General features: G+C 32.0%; 1 protein-coding gene across 3 annotated transcripts in view; it reads left to right on the top strand.

Moving 5' to 3' along the window:
* Nucleotides 1-22,794, top strand: part of LOC106078424 (carbamoyl-phosphate synthase [ammonia], mitochondrial-like) — a 36,441-nt gene extending 13,647 nt beyond the window's left edge. For 2 of the 3 annotated variants that reach the window (XM_056013882.1, XM_013239277.2), the window contains exons 2-36: nucleotides 1,145-1,300; nucleotides 2,618-2,727; nucleotides 2,884-3,028; nucleotides 3,387-3,626; nucleotides 4,095-4,184; nucleotides 5,177-5,305; nucleotides 5,593-5,696; nucleotides 6,283-6,424; nucleotides 6,574-6,651; nucleotides 6,866-6,961; nucleotides 7,290-7,385; nucleotides 7,482-7,671; nucleotides 7,950-8,065; nucleotides 8,694-8,864; nucleotides 9,057-9,201; nucleotides 10,034-10,110; nucleotides 10,288-10,421; nucleotides 10,697-10,895; nucleotides 11,156-11,332; nucleotides 11,676-11,794; nucleotides 11,929-12,067; nucleotides 12,216-12,281; nucleotides 12,623-12,757; nucleotides 12,856-12,966; nucleotides 13,412-13,606; nucleotides 15,671-15,740; nucleotides 15,885-16,036; nucleotides 17,296-17,403; nucleotides 17,493-17,582; nucleotides 17,818-17,988; nucleotides 18,255-18,329; nucleotides 18,994-19,158; nucleotides 21,234-21,340; nucleotides 21,529-21,658; nucleotides 21,958-22,794. In XM_056013882.1, the coding sequence (XP_055869857.1) occupies nucleotides 1,157-1,300; nucleotides 2,618-2,727; nucleotides 2,884-3,028; nucleotides 3,387-3,626; nucleotides 4,095-4,184; nucleotides 5,177-5,305; nucleotides 5,593-5,696; nucleotides 6,283-6,424; nucleotides 6,574-6,651; nucleotides 6,866-6,961; nucleotides 7,290-7,385; nucleotides 7,482-7,671; nucleotides 7,950-8,065; nucleotides 8,694-8,864; nucleotides 9,057-9,201; nucleotides 10,034-10,110; nucleotides 10,288-10,421; nucleotides 10,697-10,895; nucleotides 11,156-11,332; nucleotides 11,676-11,794; nucleotides 11,929-12,067; nucleotides 12,216-12,281; nucleotides 12,623-12,757; nucleotides 12,856-12,966; nucleotides 13,412-13,606; nucleotides 15,671-15,740; nucleotides 15,885-16,036; nucleotides 17,296-17,403; nucleotides 17,493-17,582; nucleotides 17,818-17,988; nucleotides 18,255-18,329; nucleotides 18,994-19,158; nucleotides 21,234-21,340; nucleotides 21,529-21,658; nucleotides 21,958-22,074 (4,533 nt within the window). In that variant the 5' untranslated portion in view covers nucleotides 1,145-1,156 and the 3' untranslated portion in view covers nucleotides 22,075-22,794. Of the gene's footprint in view, nucleotides 1-419; nucleotides 539-1,144; nucleotides 1,301-2,617; nucleotides 2,728-2,883; nucleotides 3,029-3,386; nucleotides 3,627-4,094; nucleotides 4,185-5,176; nucleotides 5,306-5,592; nucleotides 5,697-6,282; nucleotides 6,425-6,573; nucleotides 6,652-6,865; nucleotides 6,962-7,289; nucleotides 7,386-7,481; nucleotides 7,672-7,949; nucleotides 8,066-8,693; nucleotides 8,865-9,056; nucleotides 9,202-10,033; nucleotides 10,111-10,287; nucleotides 10,422-10,696; nucleotides 10,896-11,155; nucleotides 11,333-11,675; nucleotides 11,795-11,928; nucleotides 12,068-12,215; nucleotides 12,282-12,622; nucleotides 12,758-12,855; nucleotides 12,967-13,411; nucleotides 13,607-15,670; nucleotides 15,741-15,884; nucleotides 16,037-17,295; nucleotides 17,404-17,492; nucleotides 17,583-17,817; nucleotides 17,989-18,254; nucleotides 18,330-18,993; nucleotides 19,159-21,233; nucleotides 21,341-21,528; nucleotides 21,659-21,957 lie in introns of those variants that run through there. The other variant, XM_056013884.1, reaches the window with a different exon arrangement.
* The last annotated feature ends 99 nt before the right edge of the window (nucleotides 22,795-22,893 follow it).

Below are 22,893 nucleotides of genomic sequence, written 5' to 3'. Positions count from 1 at the left end.
AATTAAATCGAATGAATAAGGTCAAGGATGTTAAATTGACCAGAAAGTAAACGATACGTACGCGTTGACTCGAGTAGAACACGACATCAGATTGGCATATAATCTATAGGCTATCTAACGTAAACTGAATGGATTTCTATTTATATAGCCTACTTGTTAATTTAGTGCATTATTATTGCACTCTACCTTTTTTTTTAAAAAAAGTAAATTTAGGCTTCTTTCTCAGCAGGTCATTAAGGAACGTCACAATTTCGTTGATTTCCTGGGCCTCGTGACCCGAGTTAACCCCCCATTGAAATACATCGCGTGTTACAACTAGATAACGTTAGAAGCTCATAAAGGTCACTTCTTAACAATTGATAACCAAGGTTTTTATCCTCCAGGTTTTCTTATCACTGCATGATAGCACTTTAAGAATGAGCATTGAGTTAGAAAAAATGTCATGATAAAATACAAAGATTTAAAAAGAAAAAAAACCATCTAAAATCCAAAATAAATTTAAATTACTGTTCGTGATAGCAGGCATTTAGATAAACGGGTGAGTTTAAATTATTATATTTGTAAATGGCCTACGAACAAATAATAAAATATGTTTTATGACCAGGCCTTTGATTTGTTATTAGTGTTGTTTTTCAAATGTTAATTTGAATAGTTTCACTCTCAATGTAGGGCTTAAATACAGTGTTAATAATCTTTGAAAAACACTTTAACAACGATGTTTGTAACTTATGGGTTTAATTTAATCTTATATTCTAGTGGAGGCCTAATTATAACAAATAATTATAACAAATAAATAGCTGGTTTTAATATCAAACTACATAAACTTTACAATAAGGAAAACTTTCTTTTTAAAAAATAAAGAAACCAAGGCAGAAAGTGTCCATAAAAATATCTTAAAATTAAACACCTACCTAACCCCCTAAAAAGTTATCAGTCAACCGCAGAGTGAATACACAAAGTTGAACAAAGTAATAATTATATTAAGGGGAGAACAATACAAATCTGTGATCATACATCTAACCATGATCTAACGAAATGGAATCAAGTAGCTCGAATCTATCTAGATCTATATTTAGGGAGAAAGAGCGATGTAGTCTAGACCTTTTCTTTTTTTTTTTCAGGATTTTTTTTTTAATCTTTTCAGCACTAAACAACCATGACAATATTACAAGCTTTCAAATCCTCGAGATTAAAGAGTTCTGTTTTAACAACATGTGCATTGAAAAAAACTCACATATCTCGATCTACAGACTTAATATTTGCCAAGCGAAATAAAAGCAACACATCCTCCATTTTAAAGGTAATTTAAATCTAGAGTAAGTTAAGACAAGCTAAGTAGTTAGTAGGCTAAATATCTAGATCAATATATAATAATGTATATAGATCTAGTAATATATAGATTGTAGCATGGGTGTAGCCAAGATTTTTTTGTTGTTGAGTGTGTGTGTGTGTGTGTGTGTGGGGGGGGTAAAGGTTTTGAATTTTTTCTTCGCCCCACTTTTTAAATGGAGCCCAGTGACTTGTAGGAATTGGCAACCATAGTTTTGCTTTAGTTTTTTAATTAGATGGGAGAGGTTAACCACAAAACCCCTTTTGGCTATGCTCATACTACTCATAGAATTGTGATTGTAGCTTTGCTTTTCATTTTACTATAAGGTTTGAACCTCAAAATCCCCCTGCCCTTTGCTTTGCTCATGACTTTAGTATTTTTCCTTAGTTTTTTTTTTATTGGAGGGGTTTTTAAACCTCAAACTGACTCAAACCTATTTTTGCTGCACTCATGGAATAGTGGCTGTATCTTTGCTTTTTTTTATTTAAAGGGGTATTCAAACATCTGGCCCCCTTGGCTATGATAATGGAATTTGGTGACTGCTATCCATATATTGCACTTAGACACCTCAAAATATACTTTTTTTTTAGTTTCAAATACTGGAAATAATGCTTGGTGGTTGGGCTCTTATGTAGTTTAGTGACTTGAGCTTTGCTTTTCTTTTTATTGGATTAACCTCAAAACCTCTTTGGCTACATTTATGGAATTTAAAGACTTTAGTCTTTTATTGGCAGAGTGTTTTAAACTCAGCCTCTCCACCCATGGCTACACTTACAGGGGGGTTTTATACTCAAAACCCTCTGAAAGGGGGGGGGGGGGTTAATTCATACGCTCATGGAATTCGTTGACAGTAGTTTGCTTTAGTTTTTTTTTTTAATTGAAGATTGGATTTTTAACCTTAAACCCCCCCCCCCCCCCCAGCAACGCTGGAGCAAGTATTGGTTTAAAGTTAAAACCCACCCTCCAAAAAAAAATAAAGCAAAAAAAAGTCACTAAATTCCTCCCCCCCCTTCCAGCTACGTCCATGGATTCTAGCATCTCTAGATCTACTAGATGATATTTATGATCATTGATTATCTAGATTTAAATCTAGATCCAGATCGAATCTAGTATGAATTCTAGGTTCTAGATTGCCTAGTAACTAGATAAAGATATCTAATCTACTTCTTAAAATTAAAATCGTCTACAGACCTTAATCTAGACTCTACCTAAGATTTAATAACTTAAAATATTCTCCATATTCTAGAATAAGTTCTAGATTGACATTGACTTTGTTTATTTTGAAAGCCTAGAAAAGCAAATCTGGTACTGAAAAATGGAAAACGATTGTCTGGAATTTCTTTTGGTACTCCAGTTTCTGCATCTGGAGAAATTGTCTTCAACACTGGATTGGTTGGGTGAATATCTGACTTTAAATATTCTTTGTTAATGTCTTAAAGTCATTTAAAAAAATAGGGAAGATAACAGTATTACATAGTTAATAAACAAAAATAAATGTTTAGTTATAAGCAAGTAAAATTGTTTAGTTAATAAACAAATAAACTTGTTTGTAGGTATCCAGAGGCTTTGACTGATCCAAGCTATAGAGGTCAGATTTTGACGTTGACATATCCAATTATTGGCAGCTATGGTGTTCCAGATACTAAAGCAAAAGATGAATATGGTTTACTAAAAAATGTAGAGTCAGACAAAATTCAGGTTAATAGTTTTTACTTAGGAAAGTTATTATTTAGTGATTTTGTATAGTGTGTCTTCATTCTACTAGATTATGTTCCATTCTTTTGTACAGACCCATTTATTGTCATTATTTCTTGTTAATTACAAATCAACTTGAATTATTCTAAAAAAAAATTTTAAAAATTAGAACCTTTATTGTGATTGGGCTGCCAAACCTTCAACATGTTACAATAAAAATATGAAAATAATTTTGCTAATAGCTTTAGTCTTAACTACCTATATACAGTAAAGACAAATATTAACTAAAGTCAATATTTTAAGTTAAATGCAAACAATGACTTCATATTCAAGCTAATTAAAGTAAGTTTTGACCTAACAGGTAGCTGGACTGATAGTACAAGACTACTGCCATCAGCCAAGTCACTGGAACTCAGTGAAAAGTCTTTCAACATGGTTACAAGAAGACAACATTCCAGCACTGTATGGGATAGATACGCGTATGATTACTAAAATTGTAAGAGATCAAGGTACAGTGCTAGGGAAGATTGAGTTTGAGAATGATCCTATAGAATTTGAGGACCCAAATTTGAGAAATCTTATCAAGGAAGTATCTTGCCAGGTAGTAAAATATAAGTTGTTTTTTCCTAAAAATATTTTGTACAAGCTCTAAAAATTAAAATTTGACACAAAAATATATAGTCTGAGAAACTTACTATCTAAAGTGTGTTGAGAAATAGTTTTTCATTTATTACTGGTGACCTATGTCCAGTTTGCTATGATTGGTCCAGTGTAGAAATACAGAAAGCATTAAAAATAGTTTTATTTTTTAACAAGCATAATTCTCTTTATTATTATTCTGTCAGTAAACCACAAAACACCATCCTCATATTTTAACCTTTACTATTTTATAATTTACTAAATGAGGCCATTGAGCAAACTAGACTCTTCTTCTTAAATTAGCTGCATTATTATCTCTAATTTTTGTTTAAAAAAATATGTTGAAACTTGTGCAATATTATTTCTGTGGTTATTATTATTTCTTTTTAAAATTTTGTTTTTACCACTGACCCTTTCAACTATTTCACAGGAAATACAATACTATGGACAAGGCAATCCAATAAAAGTTGTTGCTGTAGACTGTGGCATAAAACAGAATATGATACGGCATTTACTTATGGTTAGCTTTATCTCCTTTGTTTAAGATAAATATTTATTCCTTGGACTAAACTAAATTATTATTATTGCTTGTTAATGTTAAAATGCTTAACATGTAGAATTTGTGATCTTCCATTCTTGATTTTGTGTTATTGCATTATTTATACTACAGAAATATATGTAGTAGAATTAGTATATCTATTTCATAATTTTAGTTGGTTCTAATATTTTAAACACTATGATGGTTATAATTTTTTTTAAAAGCATAAATGTTTAACTGAAAAAAAAAACAATGTGCTATTGAAATAATTTCTTTAGCTTGTCTAATCATCTCATTTCATCTGTCTCTTAACTTTTGTCGTAAGGGTACTGTGACAATTCGCGTAACCTAAACCCTCCCCTTTTTTCCGACAGCAGCTGTTCTTAGCAGCTTGGCTCAAGTTATAAAATTCAACAAAATGTCTAGTTTTGTATACCATCTCAAAGGTCCATGCTAACAGACAAAATATTTATCCCATATGTTAAGACTAATTCTTATTCTTTCCAAGTGCCATTAGTGCAAGAATTGTGTTACCTGAATCATCCAGGATAGCCAAGGACTCATTAACATGCTTGACTATTTAACATATGGATATGCATAGATTTTAAAAAGATTTTTTTTGAGAAAGTGTACAAGTCTATTTTTTTTTTAAAAGTAATTTTAAATTGCTTTTTGTTTAATTGATCGAAATGTCATTCTATAAGTAAAATCATACTTTTCTCCAGGTGCCTCAGTGATTTTAGTTTTTACACCATTTTGATACAAAAGTAACATTATTAGAAAAAAATTTTTAGCAGCATAATTTTTATTGTATACAGACATTTATACTTGATAATGTGCCTGAAATTTAGAAAAATAAAAAAACTTAAAAAAAAGTTTCATGTAGAATGCTTAAAGCTTCAATTTTGTGAAATAAATAAAAAAGCAAACATGAAATCTATTTATTTTTATATTTATTAATATTTTTAATTTAGCGAGGAGCAGAGGTCAAGGTTGTGCCTTGGGATTATGACTTTTCTGAAGACTATTATGATGGCTTATTTATATCCAATGGACCTGGAGATCCATCATTGGCTAAAGAAACAATTACACATCTTAGAAAGGTAGGCTCATGCTAACAACATTATACAAGCTATTCAATGGTGCTAAGAAACTACTTAGAAAGTAATTTTAAAATATGCAGAGTGATAACTAGGATTGATGTATCAGAATTTTAGGATAATTTTTTAAAAGTAAAAATGTAAAATCATTTAGATTGTAAATATGTTGAAGACCCATGACATATAGATCACAGATTGGTAAAATTTATTTGAGGGAAACCCCAAATCATTACCCCTTTAAAAAATTGTCAAAACATAAAAAAACAACTAAAATTTCTTTAAAACTAAAGGTCATTGAAAATAGACAGGAACCGGTGTTTGGCATCTGTATGGGAAATCAGTTGACAGCATTGGCTGCTGGTGCAAACAGCTACAAACTTCCACTTGGAAACAGGTATATTTTATATATATGTTTAGAAATTTTATTTTTACAATAGCATGTGGGGAAGTATTCAAATTTGAAACCAAAGTAATGAGTGAGAGGATACCAAACATTGATTAGGAAGTTATTGGTTAGGACTAGTAAGGGATGTTGGTTTCTGTGCTATTTAATATGAAATCCTAAGAAATCCAAAGTCATGAAACAAAACAAAAGTTTGGATGGCTGCCTGGTCGTGCAGTTGCGCGCTGGATTTATCGATGGTCCTGGGTTCAAACCCTGCCCGCTCCCATCCCCCGTCATCCTTCGGGAGGTTTGGACTAGGAAGTAAACTATCTTCAACTCTGAAGGAACATCCGAAACAAGTAAAACATTTTACAAACAAGTTTTACATCTTCTGATCTAAACACTGCTTGTTTGTTTCACATTTTTTGGATGCTTCTTCAGAGTTCAAGATTATTACATCCTAGCCCTACATGCCAGAGTGCATGCAACACTGTTAAGTCTGTAATGAGCTTACCCACAGTTTATATATATCTTTAACATGTATTGAAACTAATAATGATAAAATTAAATATATTTCTGTATGGTAACTTTACAGAGGTCACAACCAACCAGTTGTTAATTTGATCAGTGGTGAAGCTTTCATTACCTCACAGAACCATGGCTATGCAGTAGATAACAAAACATTACCTCCAGACTGGGAGGTTCTATTTATTAATGCTAATGACAAATCTAATGAGGTTTGTTCCATTGATATTTTAAGCATCACTTTAATTTAAAACACTAAATTGTATTTTGTTATAACATAAACTTTAAGAGGCTAATAATGTTTTAATTTAAATTACATTCATTGTATTAAAACTAGTTCATGTGTACTTTTGAATATCAGGGAATCATGCACAAGTCTAAGCCAATATTTACAGCACAGTTTCATCCTGAGGCTTGGGGTGGACCTACTGATACACAAGTAAAGAAATAGTAAAACTTTAATAAGTCAATACAATATTTTAGCACCAATTTTGAAAAATATATTTTTTAAATTTAAATTGACATCACAACACTTAAATAAGTTTGTAATATTTATTTCTAAAATTTTAATATAGTTATTATATATATTAGAGAATGTAAGTATTATTACGTTCCTATTATATGACAAGCTCTTTTATTTTCCTACCTTTCAGTTTCTATTTGACTACTTCATGGATCTGATCAAACAGAAGAAACAATGTCTAAGTCAAATCATTACATCTAAAAAACCAGAATACAAAATGGTGGATGTAAGTTCATCTTTGTCTATGTCAAAATACTTTAGTCATAGTCTATTTCAACATTTACTTGTCTTAAGTCTTTGTCAACGTTCACTAGTTCATGCTTATTTATATTTGTAGATAAAAATTAAAAATTAAATTAGAAAAATGTCTTAGATTCTTTCATGCATATCTCAGTAAAATAAAAAAAAGCTGTATATTTTAATAAATCTTTCTAAATTTATGGTTACAGATTTCAGTTGTAACTTAAAATACAATATATATTATACATGAAAATAATACACTTTATTTTTCTTGTTTAATAAAAGGCTCCAATATTTTCAATAAACAAAATTAGGTTTCTAAAGTGTTGGTTCTAGGAAGTGGTGGATTATCCATCGGTCAAGCTGGAGAGTTTGATTACAGTGGATCTCAAGCAATCAAAGCACTGAAGGTAATAGTCTTGGCTCAATGGAATATTAAATATATGATATTCAATTGGTAATAACATTGGTTATGTTACAGATGACAATGTTTCTCTTGATTTCAGGAAGAGAATATCCAAGTGGTGCTGATGAATCCCAACATTGCTTCTGTTCAAACCAATGCCGAAGGGGAAAAACAAGCAGATACTGTGTACTTCCTTCCCATTAGCCCAGAGTTTATAAAACAAGTCATTGAGAAAGAGAGACCTGATGGTATACTTTTGTCAATGGGAGGACAAATTGCATTAAATTGTGGTATGTACATCTGTAGGAAGACAAATTGCTTTACAATGTAAAATCTATAGCATTAGAAAAAATATAACATGCTGTTAACAACATATTTTAATTTCATGTTTTTAAAACTTAGGAAGCATAAAACAGATTTTACATATTAAAATAATATGTATACAATAAAGGGATAAAAGTAAAACATAATAGATTCAGATTAATCAAAGTACTACTTACAATACAATACAAGCCACTCAATATTAGCAGATCAAAAATTGAAATGACTCTTTTACTGTCATTGTCAGGTCTTGAGCTAGATAAACAAGGAATATTTAAGCAGTACAACATAAAGGTTTTAGGAACACCTATTTCAAGTGTGGAAGCAACAGAAGACAGACAGATATTTGCTGACAAACTTAAGGTAGAAATATTATTTGTCTTACAATTAGTTGAGACTTTAGAGTCAATGAGTTTAAATCTCTTTTCGTTTTTTTTTTACTTTCCAGCAGGGAAATGTATCTTGGTATTTATCTTTTGTCTAGATTGTATCAGCACTATGGAGAAAAAAATACCTTGACAATTATTAAAAAAGTGGTTGACATTTAATTATTTTATGAACTTATACATTTAAAAAGAAACATTGAAACACTAATTGCAAATCTGGTCCTAATAAATACTATACAATCAATATTATTGCTAGTTGTGCCTTAGTGCCTTATCAGCTTTGGTTTGTTGACATAATGGACAAGTGTTTGAAAATCTTGCCATCGTCTCTTACGCCCCTCTGTATAAGATATGGGCTTTAGCATATAACAAACAATATTTTTAAAATTATAAAATAAAACATTTTGATTCCTATAAGTAAAAGATTGTGAAGAAAGTAACTTCACACAAATACCTTGGTAAGTGACGTAATGCTAGTGTCATAACTTTGATATCTAGTAACTTCACATTAATACATATTTTGTTAAGCTTAAATATTTAAACACATTCTATATTGTATTAACATGTACAAAAATATTGCACAAACAGTGTTTTTTTTTCTTCAGGAAATAGGAGAGAAACTTGCACCAAGCATTGCTGTCAGCAACACCCAAGATGCTGTGAAAGCTGCTGAAAATATTGGCTATCCTGTGATGGTCAGGGCAGCATTTGCTCTTGGTGGACTTGGATCTGGAGTGGCCAGAAATGAACAAGAACTTCGTTTCATTGCAGACAAAGTAAGAATTGTACTGAAATCACTAGATTAAAGAAATGCAACACATTATTTAAGCTATCAAAATTTTTGACAAGAAAAGAATTGGAATAATACTAGTGCTTAGCTAAAGTATCCTTTCAAATAAAATTAATAGCATCCTTTTATCTATATAGGCTTTAGGTGTAACAAGCCAAATGTTTTATATTCATTTAAGGCCTTTGCTATAACAAGCCAAATCTTGGTCGAACAATCTCTATTAGGATGGAAGGAGGTGGAGTATGAAGTTGTCAGAGATGCCTATAACAATTGTGTTACTGTTTGCAATATGGAGAATCTTGACCCTCTAGGAATCCACACAGGTAACTCTAAAACATTATGAAGTAGACAAATTATACAATGATCATTTCATGTAAACTACAATTTTTTGGTGCTAGAATTAACTCTGTTGTATGACACAAATACATTTAAATGGTTCTCTTTATTGCTTCATATTTTCCTTACCACTTCATACCTTTACTTTTACTGCAATTACATAAGTAACAACATTGCACATCATGAGTAATTTAGAGATAGGCTTAAAACTACTGTTTAGTAAGTCTTCAAAGATACTTGCCTTAGAATAAAATTATAATAAAAATACAATGGTCTCATTGACATTTCCAACTTTTAATATTTTAAATGAATTATCATCTCAGCAATCAAAGATGGGCTTAAGAATTATTGTACTAGTTCTTTTATAGAAAATGGCTCCAAATTTTTTAATCTAATTGTGTGTTGGTCTGATTTGACTGATTGTTTCAATTGGGCCTCGCGTCAGGCAATGGCTCTACAATTTACATTTAGCATATCACTAAGAGTCATGGCTCTTAAATTGTAACAGGCTTTTAAGATAAAGGACTTAAAGGGTTAAATATTTAGTGTAGGCCTATCATATGATTGATGTAACTTAAATTAACCCACTGGCACCTATTGTGTTTGAGCTGCTTCCTATGCATGTCATATAAAAAATGTTGGTATAATGATCTAATTAATAGTAATAGTTGTTATTGTAAAAAAATTTAGAAAATGGGCCTTGCAATTTGTAAAGCTGACCCTGACTTAAGTTTTTGATTGACCATCTGAAAATGTATTTAACTCTGTACCTTGTTCCTATAATTAATGATCTATTTATAATATTGTCCATAAATGTAGGTGACTCCATTGTTGTTGCACCAAGTCAAACTTTGTCCAATACTGAATATCATATGCTACGAGAAACAGCTCTAAAGGTTAGCTCTCATCCTAAAGTGTTTGAAAATGTTTTAATTCTATAAGTTGAAAGTTCTTCTTTTTTAGTTAGTTTTCTTGCTCTATTGAAAGCTTAAAAAATAAATTAAACTCTGTAGTAATTATTAATTTAAAAAAACAACAACTTTATATTATCTTGTATTGAAATACTCTAACAGGTTGTTAGACATTTTGGAATAGTTGGTGAGTGTAACATTCAGTATGCACTGCATCCCGAGTCCTTGGAATATTGCATCATAGAGATAAATGCACGTTTGTCCAGGAGCTCAGCATTGGCATCTAAAGCAACTGGGTAATTGAAATTTGATACAAAATTAAAGTAGAAATATTTGATTTTTTTAAAAAACAAATTAAAATTGTGTAAATACATAGAATAGGTGAAGTAAGAACTTAACTATAGATTTATAGTGTTAATAAGCTTAGATGTTCAATATAGTTCATGAAAAGACTTTGATATTATAGAAACTGTAACTGACCCAATGTAATTTTTAATGTAAATTGTGAATTCTTATTTAAAAAATGGATTATATCTAAATTGATTAATTATTAATTTGTCAATCTTACCAGCTATCCATTAGCATTTGTAGCAGCCAAACTATCCCTGGGAATGGATCTTCCTGGACTGGTCAACTCTACCACACAGATGACTAGTGCCTGCTTTGAGCCTAGTCTTGACTACATTGTTACAAAGATACCTCGATGGGATCTGGACAGATTTCATAACATGAGCTCAACAATAGGCAGTTCAATGAAAAGTGTGGGGGAGGTGAGTGAGAATTAATGGCCATATTCATTAATGTAATAGTTTTTTTCATGTGAGCTATGATGTAATGATCATATCTGAATCCTTTATATTTATATAGTGTTGTGATAGTATTTAATATTTGAGCTTGTTCTACAAGTTGACTGGTAGCTGTTTCAGGCTATTTACCTTAAAACATAAAATTATTATTGCAGGCCTAGTTATATTTTTTAGTAAAACATTCTTAAGTATTACCATATTTAATTATAAAACAATACCTGAAGGTGATGGCCATAGGAAGAACATTTGAAGAAAGTCTCCAGAAAGCTCTGAGAATGACACACCCTTCAGTGACTGGGTTTACAACCAACCTTCCAGCAGGCAAACCTTATCCTGACAATTTTAATATAGATGACAACCTGAGAGTACCTAACAATGTCAGAATGCATACAATAGCAAAGGTAATAAAACTAATTTATTTTCAGAAATGTATTTAAGAACAAGAAACTAATTTTACATATGTTACATAATATTTAGGCTAAAAGCTCAATGATTTGTTAAATATCTCAATCCAGAAAGGACATGGCAATTTTTATCTGTCTTTTAAACAACCTCTGGTTTAAAAAAAAAACTTAAGCTAATCCATTTCAATTGATAGATTAATACTATGCAATATGCATAGTATTAGTTTTTTTTTTTTTATTTGCTTTCTTAGTACAAATAATGTATATTTTGTGACATATGATGTAGTTAAAACACACACAGTGAAATGGTTCAAACATTGATCTGAACTATTTTCTTTAGGCCTTTGACTCAGGCTATTCTGTGGATACCATTCATAACTTGACTAAAATAGACAAATGGTTTCTCCATAAACTTAAACACATCCATGAAATAAAACATTTGCTGGAAAAGGGTCAAAGGTAAAATTTCTATTGCATTTACAGATAAGATACCAGTATATTTATTTATGCATTTTGAATTAGTTAAACAAGAATAAAAAATTTGTTATCGATGAATGTAATGAATACATTTTGCCTCTTTTTAATGTTTACAGTGATAAACACAAAGACTTGCTAAAAATAGCCAAAGAAAATGGGTTTTCTGATGTTCAGATTGGAAAAGCCTGGGGCCTTTCAGAAGCAGAAATCCGTAAAATGAGATACTATTGGACTATCATGCCCTGGGTCAAGCAGGTTAGGTGAATTTTAAAATTTGTTTTAAACATAATTTTTAGTAATTTTATGAGTTGCCCATGTGACTGTCAAATATCTTGTCTTCTACTGAAATATGAAAATTATAAATTAGAGACATTTTTAAAAGTAAATATGCTTTAATGTACAGATTGACACAATGGCTGCAGAATACCCTGCTAGGACTAATTATTTATATGTCACCTACAATGGAATGGTAAGTTGTTAAATTGTTCTTTATTTTTTCCCCAGTTAGTATTATTATATTGTATTTAAGAGTGTTTAAGGCATACCAGATTTAGTCTTGAAAAATCAAATCCTAAAACAATGCCTTCTTACATTTGCTAACTTTAGTCTCATCTATCTTATTAATTTTTCTAATGAGCATTTTGATAATGAATTTATTTTTCATTAATAGGATCAATATTTTTTATATTACGAAACATAAGTAGCAATTTTGATTTGGTTAACTATTGATATCTTTGTGTTTTTTTTAAATTAAAATAGAAAAAAAAAAGGATTGGGCTATTTTTACTATTTTGATTCTTTAATTTTCAGGAGCATGATGTTGATTTTACTAAAAAGAGTGTTATGGTCCTTGGTTGTGGTCCTTACCATATTGGCAGCTCTGTAGAATTTGACTGGTGTGCTGTGTCTAGTATCAGAGAACTCAGGAAAATGGGACACCACACAGTTAGTCTTAGTTTAGTTTAGTTGTATTTATTTGTAATAACATTTTCATTTCCTTAATTTATAGTGCCAGATTCTCAAAATGTTTTCTCCTTGATCAGGTGGTAGTTAACCACAATCCAGAGACAGTTAGTACAGATTTTGATGAATGTGACAGATTGTACTTTGAAGAGCTCTCATTGGAAAGGGTACTTGACATATATCATAATGAGGTACGTCAACATGGCCAGTAGAAGGATATAAAAGTTTGTTAGCTAGAAGCAAAAAAGAGAAGAAAAAATCCTAGATTATTTCATCTTCCTTTGTATTGGACCAAAATTTTTCAAATTTTTCAAATTGGTTGTGTATTACAAATAACTTTTAATGATGTATTATAATTAAAATGCTTATTAGATATTTCATTTTTTTCCCTGATAGAAACAATTATATTGTAATATTTCATATTTTAACTTTATTAGTTCAATTTGGCTGATAGTTAAATTTGCTTTAGTGCAACGCCAAAACCATTTTATTAGTTTGCAAATTTTTTTGTTTTTTAGTGGCACACCAAAGCTGTGTTAATGGCATTCTAAATGATACACTATTTGATCTAAACTTATGTAAAATGAACTAATATTTGATTGCTATTAAAACCCTATGATGTTGTTTTATTTTCAGAAGTGTCGAGGAACTATTGTCTCAGTTGGAGGACAAATTCCAAATAATCTTGCACTTCCTTTATACAAAAATGGAGTAACAATATTAGGGACTAGTCCTAAGATGATAGACCAAGCTGAAAACAGGAGTATATTCTCTGCCATTTGTGATGAGCTCAATATAAAACAACCAGAGTGGAGGGCCTTGAGCTCAGTGGTAAGTGTGAAAAATTTTTTTTGTTTTTTTTTTTCAAATTGCAAAATATGTTGGATGTTTTGATTTTTGCTAAGAAAGATTATATGCAACTAAAATATATTAATGGTGAAAATAATGTTACAAAAAAAATTAATTTCAAATTATAAATATATACCAACAAAAATCATTTGAAATCTAATGTATAAAGCAGAAAGTAAGATGTATGTATGAATGTATGTCCCAAATAAAATCAAAACCATTTGACCAATCTTGATACAATTTGTCATAAATATTGCTAAGATCATGGTGTAGACCGTAGTGTATGTTTAATGTCCCTCCCACAACTGGAGGCCCTAAAAATAGACAAAAAGTACCTAATTGGATCTTTACTAAGAGCAAAACTTTTTAACAAATCATGTAAACTCTTTTTCACAGTAATTTATATTGGATATGAATATGTCTGCTAAATTGTTTCTTTTGTGGCAAAATAACAAAAAAATGTGAAGGGAACATTCTCCAAGTTTGACATGGATCTAAATTCAGTCCAGCAGATCAATAATAACAAAACTAAGGCCCGGTGACTGTGGGTCATATCCAACTAGTCATTAATAATTATTCCACTGGAATAGGGTGGCGAATGTGTCCAGGTATTTTTAGACCACAGATTACTTGTGTAGGAAAAGAACTAACAGACTTCCTCTTTAGGAAATAAAATCTTTGAATCTTCCAAGTAGAACTCAGGAACAGATGGAGCTTAATAATCCACGTTAGAATCCAAATGTATTCATAAATTCACATTATCTTATACATTACAGACGTTACTTCAAAACAGAATATAATTATCCATTTCATGTTTTGATCTAGTCATGTATGTTAATCCCTGACTAAAACTCTGCTATATCATTAGTTTTTCTGGCTGATTCAGGCAACCCATTCCATTCTGTAATGGCACTTGGGTTAGAAGGAGTCCTTACATTTGTTCTAGTGTACATTAGTAGATTGACATGAAGCTTGAAACTTGTCTCTTCTAAGTTTAGGTTCTCAATCAGAAAGTTCAAGAATGTACTCACACTGGAAATTATTTCCCTTTCTGTGTAGAAACCCGACGCATCAAGAAGCCAATGTTTATAGTTTATAGTTCTCTTGGGACCTTGATGGATACACCAATGACATAATTCATATAGTGTTGTTAACAAACATAGTGTTAGGTTCAAGGTACTTTGAGGACATAACAGACAAAACAACTAAAAGGCTGATCTGAAATGATCTTTAGAAATTAAAGCAATTATAATTGTAAAAATGTGAATAATTTCATATTTAAATTAAAAAAGAAATAAAACTAATTCCAGTGCATATATATATATATATATGGCTCCTTTTGTCTTGAAAGGCAATGGATGCGCCCAAATGAGTCACTGGTTTTGGCTTAATCTTGAGACGGGGCAGAATCTGGTGTGGCTAATCAAGCCAATTCTAGAACGGCAGACTTTGCCACAATTCGTACATGTGTATGCCTCTGATTTAGGGCTAGCAGACAGGGCAGCTTTCTTTTTATCCCTCTTGATTAAAGCCGCTTCAATTCTTTTGTTCTCAGCAAGGGTTGTCCCAGCACGCACAGTCTGTCTCCATGCACTCCGGTCTTTGGCTATGTTTTCCCACATACTTTCGCTGATGCCTGAGGCTCTCATGTCTCGCTTGCAGACATCTCTATATGTTAGTCTTGGGCGGCCCTTGGGTCTGACTCCTTCCACAAGCTCAGCATATAAGATATCTTTCGGGATTCTGCCATCTGGCATGCGGGTGACATGTCCGAGCCAGCGTAATCTTCTTTGTGTCAGGAGAGCATACATGCTGTTCATATTGGCCAATCTTAAAACTTCCTGATTGGAGACATGGTCCCTCCAAGAGATGCCCATTATGCGTCTCAGGCAGCGCAAGTGGAAACTATTCAATCTGTGCTCTTGGTACATGTATGTTGACCAGCTCTCACTGCCATAAAGGAGAGTGCTCACAACACAGGCGTTGTAGACTAGGATTTTGGTTCACTTTGTTTAGATAATAATTGATTTTTGTGTGTGTGTGCAGGAAGAAGCTCTGGACTTTGCTGGTTCTGTTGGTTATCCTTGTTTATTGAGACCTTCATATATTTTATCAGGTGGGTTACCACAGTTAATTTTGGGTATGTTTGAACATTTGTACATGATATATAATTAGTGGGCTACTTCATTATATCTGTCTGTGCTAGTTAATATAAAATTGTGTTCTGAAGTGACACTTAATATACTATTTTGCAATAAAGGCTCCGCCATGAATGTAGCATACACACCACAAGAGCTGAAAACATATCTGAAGGAAGCCACTCAAGTGTCTAGCCAATATCCAGTGGTCATCACTAGATTCTATACTGGCTGCCGGGAGGTAGAAATGGATGCTGTAGCTAGTACTGGTCAGGTAAACATCTGAATGTTACCTTTCTCTGATTTTTAAGACTAAACCACCCAAAATCAAAGCCTGTCTGATGGTACTGACAGTGTCTTATGTGCAAGATTTTCTAGTGGAATATTATAGGAAATGAATTCACCAAGCGTATGCTTGGAATCTAAGTAATAGGATGTTATCAAAGTTGTGATTCTTTGATGGCATAATCTTGGTATTGTTACGATCTTCTCTACCAGGCTTTCTGTATACACTGCTCAACACAGCTCATCTAACTTGACACTAACTACAAATGCTTTCTTGTACTTAACAGAACTGCCTACTAAACACTACTAGGAGTCTCTCTACTGCTGAACTAGTACAGCTACATTCTTGGGGACTCACTTTGTACTGCACTGTCCTTACTGCTTTGCTGTCCTCAACTCACTTTGTACTGCACTCTCCTTACTGCTTTGCTGTCCTTGACTCACTTTGTACTGCACTGTCCTTACTGCTTTGCTGTCCTGTACTCATTTTGTACTGCACTTTCCTTACTGCTTTGCTGTCCTGTACTCATTTTGTACTGCACTGTCCTTACTGCTATGTTGTCCTGTACTCATTTTGTACTGCACTTTCCTTACTGCTTTGCTGTCCTGTACTCATTTTGTACTGAACTTTCCTTACTGCTTTGCTGTCCTGTACTCATTTTGTACTGCACTTTCCTTACTGCCTTGCTGTCCTGTACTCACTTTGTACTGCACTGTCCTTACTGCTATGTTGTCCTGGAATCACTTTGTACTGCACTTTCCTTACTGCCTTGCTGTCCTGGAATCACTTTGTACTGCACTTTCCTTACTGCCTTGCTGTCCTGGAATCATTTTGTACTGCACTTGCCTTACTGCCTTGCTGTCCTGGACTCACTTTGTACTGCACTGTCCTTACTGCACTCTCTTTTTTACACACTGTCTCTTGTCCGTGAAGGCTTTCGATCACATGACCATAACACTAGTATACTAGTAGTTTACTAGTATTACTGTCCCTTGTCCATTAGCAGCCTTTGGCCTGTGTGATTTGCCTGAGTCATGAGTGTCAGTAGGTCGCACACACATTAGCCCTATTAGTCTACCACTGGAGTTACAACAGTATTAAAGAATGAATACAAACAAGAGAGATAAAGATATAATTTATTCTATTAAAAGAATTAAAAGTCTAAACTTTAAAACCATTGACAATCTGATATGTCCCTTAAGACCCACTTTAAATGTTCTAAAATATGTTGAAACCTTATGTTCCAGGTTGTTGCTCATGCCATTTGTGAACATGTTGAGAATGCTGGTGTTCATAGTGGAGATGCTACACTTATGATGCCTGCTCAAACTATCCAAGAAGAAGCTATTGCAATTGTAAGTCTTTTCCAAGAAAAACAAAAAAGATATTTTCTCATGATTGCTTTTGATAGTGTTAAAAGTCAATGTCAATATACATTGAACAGATTAAAGATGTCACAGCAAAGATAGCAAAACGATTTGCCATTTCTGGTCCATTTAACATTCAGTTTCTTGTTCGGGATACAGATGTCAAGGTCAGTTGATGTGAATTGTTGATGATTACAAATAGATTTAGTACATTATCTTAAAGCATACAAGCTTATGAATTAGCTTAGCATTTAATTAAATTCACTAATTAAATTCATTAAACTAATGAACTTAAAAAGTATATTTCTGAAATGTACATTAAACATTAATAGCTACCTCTCTTTATTGTTGATTTATATGCACTAGACACTAATCATTATTATACTAACTATTGATTGAAAGGTGATTGAACTAAACCTGAGAGCTTCAAGATCATGCCCCTTTGTGTCTAAGACAATAGGAACAGATTTTATTGCACTTGCCACCAAGGTCATGATGAATGAGCCTTTCAGTCAGGAAAATCTTCCCACACTAGACAACCCTCATGATCCAACTACATATGTTGGTATTAAGGTCAGGAAAAAGTGTATCTAAATGATTTTTGAACAAAAATAAATATTCTTTGGTTTAATGGAAGCACATACTTACTGAATCTGAATTTCATTTTGATATTACAATTAAAAGAGAAAGATTGTTATGAATGGACAAAAATAAAATTGGGGGAAGATATTCAAAATGAAGTTATTAGAAGCAACAAAATGTTTTAAGTTTATTCTTCACTTTTATTGTTCTGGCTTTATTCTCATTGATTGTTTCTTTTCTCTCTCTGAATATGCCAGGCTCCAATGTTTTCCTGGCCACGTCTACGTGATGCTGACCCAGTTCTTAAATGTGAAATGGCTTCAACAGGGGAGGTAAATATTCTAAACCATTTAACTACAATGTAACTGTTACCTTTTCAGATATTTAAGAAATTTGAATATATTATATCTGAATACTTCATCATATGTGGTGAAGGTAAGTCCTGAGCCATAAGACTTTCAGTGCAACAGAAATGGGTCAAGTGTTCCCTGTATGCAAATACATAAATCCCATGTCAGGAGGAGTCAAGGCTGGACAGCTTGAAAGAAAGAATGCAAACATGGGTCTTAATTAATAAAAGAAATTAATCAAAGAACTATAATTTATCCTACATTTCAAATGGGATATTTGGTACATCATGGGCTAACTCCCTAATTAAGCAAACTGTATAACAAGATTTATACCTTATGGACATAGATAATATTTTAACAATTTTAACAGAAGATTAATTACATTTAAATGCTACAATAAAATGTATTTGATAAGTCAGTGCTGTATGCCTTATTATTATTGACTTAGCCATTCCATAAATAAAGATTTGGGGGGGGGGGGGGGGCAACCATACAATTAAGCTAATGGGACTAATGAAATGCAGTTGTATACACGTGTGTTAGCTTAACTTGCATATGTATGCTCATTAAAAATGTTTTGCTTCATTTTTGAACTATCTTTCTAACTCAGATATTTCTACAAATGGTACTACTTTCTCTATAACAGGTTGCTTGTTTTGGTCGCACCAAGTACACAGCTTTCCTAAAAGCACTCATGTCTGCTGGATTTAAACTACCTCCCAAGGGAGGTAATATTTTAGTTGGAGCACAAAAAAGCTATTACCCTTTTTTTTTGCCTCTGGCTAAGCAACTGAGCCAAAAAGGCTTTCAGGTAACATTAGAATAGAGTTTAAATACTTTCTTATTGAGTCATTGAATCAGACGTAATATTATGTATGTTATAGATATTTCGAATATTTTACTTTTTAGAGTTTCCTCATCTTACTTATTGTGCTTTTACTAATTAATTAATCTGTTTCTTGTCTTGAAAATAAATTATGGGCATAAGTATCTAATGCACAGTTCATTATTAACATAACACTACTACAGTAATCTGTAATGACCATAGCCTATAAATAAATCTAGTTCTACTCAACATTTAAACTATTTATAGATTGTAGTACTGTAAAAAACTGAAAAAGATAAAAGATTTGAAAACATTTTAAATCAATTATTCTTATTTTTCTATATGATGAATTGCAATGCAAAAATAAAATGGTCAGAATATTTCTTTTTTACAGTGGCATAGCTAGAAATTTGCAATCATTTGGGTGCCTGGGAGGCTTGGCCTCTTTGGGCACACCTGTATTTTGACATTCGAAATCATGATATGAGATAATGGCATAATACTTAATATTTAATGTAAAAAAAAATTTTGAACACTCATTTCCCCCCCCCCCCCCTTTTTTTTTTTTCAACTGGGGGAATTTTCATATTCTCCTCCCCCTCCCACTCGTTGTTGCTTTTTTACAAAGCTTATATCTAGTCACTCTGGTGGTAAAAAATTTGTGCAGGTTATTTCTTTCACACCCAATCTCAGATTAAGCTGAAATTTTGCACAATTATTTCTTTTACCTGATAACACAAGAATCAATAAAAATAATTAACTATTGGTAATTAATTATTTTGTTTGGTATCTTGAACACTTTTTATTTTTAAAAATTTATGTACTTTTCTATTGTTGCTCAGAGTGCCCCATTCCTTACTAGGTTGAAAGCTTTCTTAAAATCAAAGACATGGAAAAGATTCTCTTGGTGTTGGCGGTATTTCTCACAGAGTATTCTTAGGTTTAGGATTTGTTCTGCGAACTTGTCTAAAAACCGCTTGTTCTTCTGATATAATTTTGTCTATCGGTTTTAGCCAGTTTAAATATAATTTTTAAAGAACTTTGCTGGGATGGCTTATGAGGCTACTGGTGCGATAGTTTTGACAGAGTTGTAAATTGTCTTTCTTTGAAAGAGTGATGATGAGTGATTGGGTCGAGGGCTTATATGAGAAAGGCATAGCCCTCGACACCAAAATCAGACTGATGCGCCCCCTGGTCATGGCCACATTTTTATATGCTTGCCAGTCTTGGATGCTAACTGCAGAGCTAGAGAGGAGGATCCTAACAATGGAATTGAGATGCTAAGAAGGATCCTAGGTATCACATTTAAAGACTGAACAACAAATAAATGAAGAGATTAAAGACAGGGTTACTACAGCAATTGGACCCCATGATGCACTGCTAACTTTTGTAAAAAAATGCTAACTAAAACTCTATGGCCATATTATAAGGTCTTCGAGCCTTGATCAAAGACCTTCCTTCAGGGAACAGTACCAGGAAAAAGAAGAATAAGCAGACAGAGAAAGTGATGGGAAGACAATAGACTTAAGGAATAAGTGAACGTGAAGGATCTTGAACAAGGGAAAGAAATTGTACTTGACAGATGTGGTGGTATAAGTTAAGCCCCGAGTGAACATTTTGTATGCATTTTAAAAGCAATCATGTAAACATTCACAAAGATACCCCCTCTTCCCTCTCCCTTTCACAACTAGTCCGGGCAAATGATAGGTACGGGGTACGTAGCACATTGAGAAACCTAAACAAAAACAATTGGTAAAAATATTTCTAATTGCACAAATTTATTATGTCTAGGTCAATCATACGCATAATTACATGACTGATCCAAATTAATTGATACAATTACACATAATATAAGCTTTGTTTTTTTTTTTAAAGTATTTTTTATACACAAATGATTCCCATGGTAATTACAGTAAAACTGACTTAGTGATGTAAACTCTAGATGCAATGCTCAAGTGAAACTGTTGTATTTTCACCCTTGCTTTATCCTAAAACAAGTTTCCTCCAGTATATTAATATTTTGTTATTATTATCATTAAATTTATTTTTTTTCTACAAAGATGTTTGCAACAGAAAGAACTGCAGAATATCTGGACATTCACTACATTCCCACCACACCAGTTAGCTGGACAGCTCAAGATGAAGGGGAATTACCTTCTCCCATCAAGTAAATACAACTTTTTGTAATCACTATAAGCTGTTTACATAATTTATATAATGAAGTACCTGTGTATTTTTTAAATGTATATAATGGGTTTTGCGTAGCCATGTCATGTGAAACACTGCACTCATCTTTAATATTCAAATTTTCAGAATCAAAGACATTACCATTATTGTTATACTTTATTTCTCTAGACTCATTCAGGAAAAGAAAATCGACCTGGTCATCAACTTGCCCAATCAGAAGACGAAGTATGTACATGACAACTACCTTATTAGAAGAGCGGCCATTGATGCTGGAGTACCACTGATCACAAACTTTGAGGTGACTTTAACACAAAACTGACTTAAAATTGTTTTATATAAAAAAAAAATAAATGAGATCTAAATTTTATGTTTTATATTAAAAAAAAATCTTTTGTAAAAAGATTTTCAATTTTTCTTTGGTTGAAATCATATTTTTTCTAACATTTAATTGTTTGGCTAATCTGAAAATATTGTTCCCTGATTTATCCTGGGGACTACTTTTTAGAATTTACTTGAACTTTGTTGCAAAGGCTATTTCAAACATGTTACTAAAAGACTTTTTTTTGTAAAATGTTCAATTTTAATTTATTTGTGCAGGTTGCTAAACTATTTGTGGAGTCATTGGATTATGAGAAAGATGTAAAAGCTTTGAGTCTATTTGATTATCGTAAACCTGCATTGGAGAAACGTAAAGCTGAAGCTACATTAGTGTAAGACTGTTGGCTTATTCATTGCTTGATAAACAGTGGATAAGTAAGACAGTATTAATGTTGATTACAAGTGTCAGATTTTTTTGTTACTTTGCAATAAACTTTTTGTATTATTATATGAAACTACTTTATAACATGTAAACTTAAAGGCTGTTATTTTAAAATGGTCAGTGACTATATTTAAATCATTTCTTACAACCTTTAGTAATGCATTGACATTGATGCTGTTTAGTTTCATTTTTCTAATTCATTCTGGTGGAACACACATGAATGATGCATCCTATTTAGTCAATAGTGACTATCTCATTACAAAATATGATTCTTTTTAAATTAAAGAAATTGACAGTAAAGTTAAAAAGATACATCAATTAAATATTGATATTTAAAAAAAAATATTTTCATTCTAAAATATCATTTTAAACACTTGCTGTATATATTTTAAAATATCTTTGTTTTGTGTGCTTTTCATTTTCAAGTTTGATATACAAATGTTGTTTGTACAATAATTAAAATATGCCAACTCAAATTGTATTTTCATCTCATTCAATGTAGTTTTGTTTTGGACACTTTCATTTTGATCCAAACTAGTTTGTGAGTGTACAAATGTACATCAGGGTGGACAAAACAATCCTCTCATATCTTTGACACAAGTGAGAGGGTATGACAATTTGATTTAGACATTTCATTTATTTTTTAAATACATTAATAAATAATATGAATCTCTCGTTCATTTTTTTCTTTTATTTAATCAAGACTTCTCTGTGTGTAGTCACTTATTAAACTTGTCTGTGTGTGTTGTGTTTGCTCTCTTTTGCTGTTGTTT

Source organism: Biomphalaria glabrata, chromosome 16 (genome assembly GCF_947242115.1).
Source record: "Biomphalaria glabrata chromosome 16, xgBioGlab47.1, whole genome shotgun sequence".
NCBI lineage: Eukaryota > Metazoa > Mollusca > Gastropoda > Planorbidae > Biomphalaria > Biomphalaria glabrata.
Note: the sequence above shows the minus strand (reverse complement) of the source record. Positions and strands in the feature narration are given on the sequence as shown.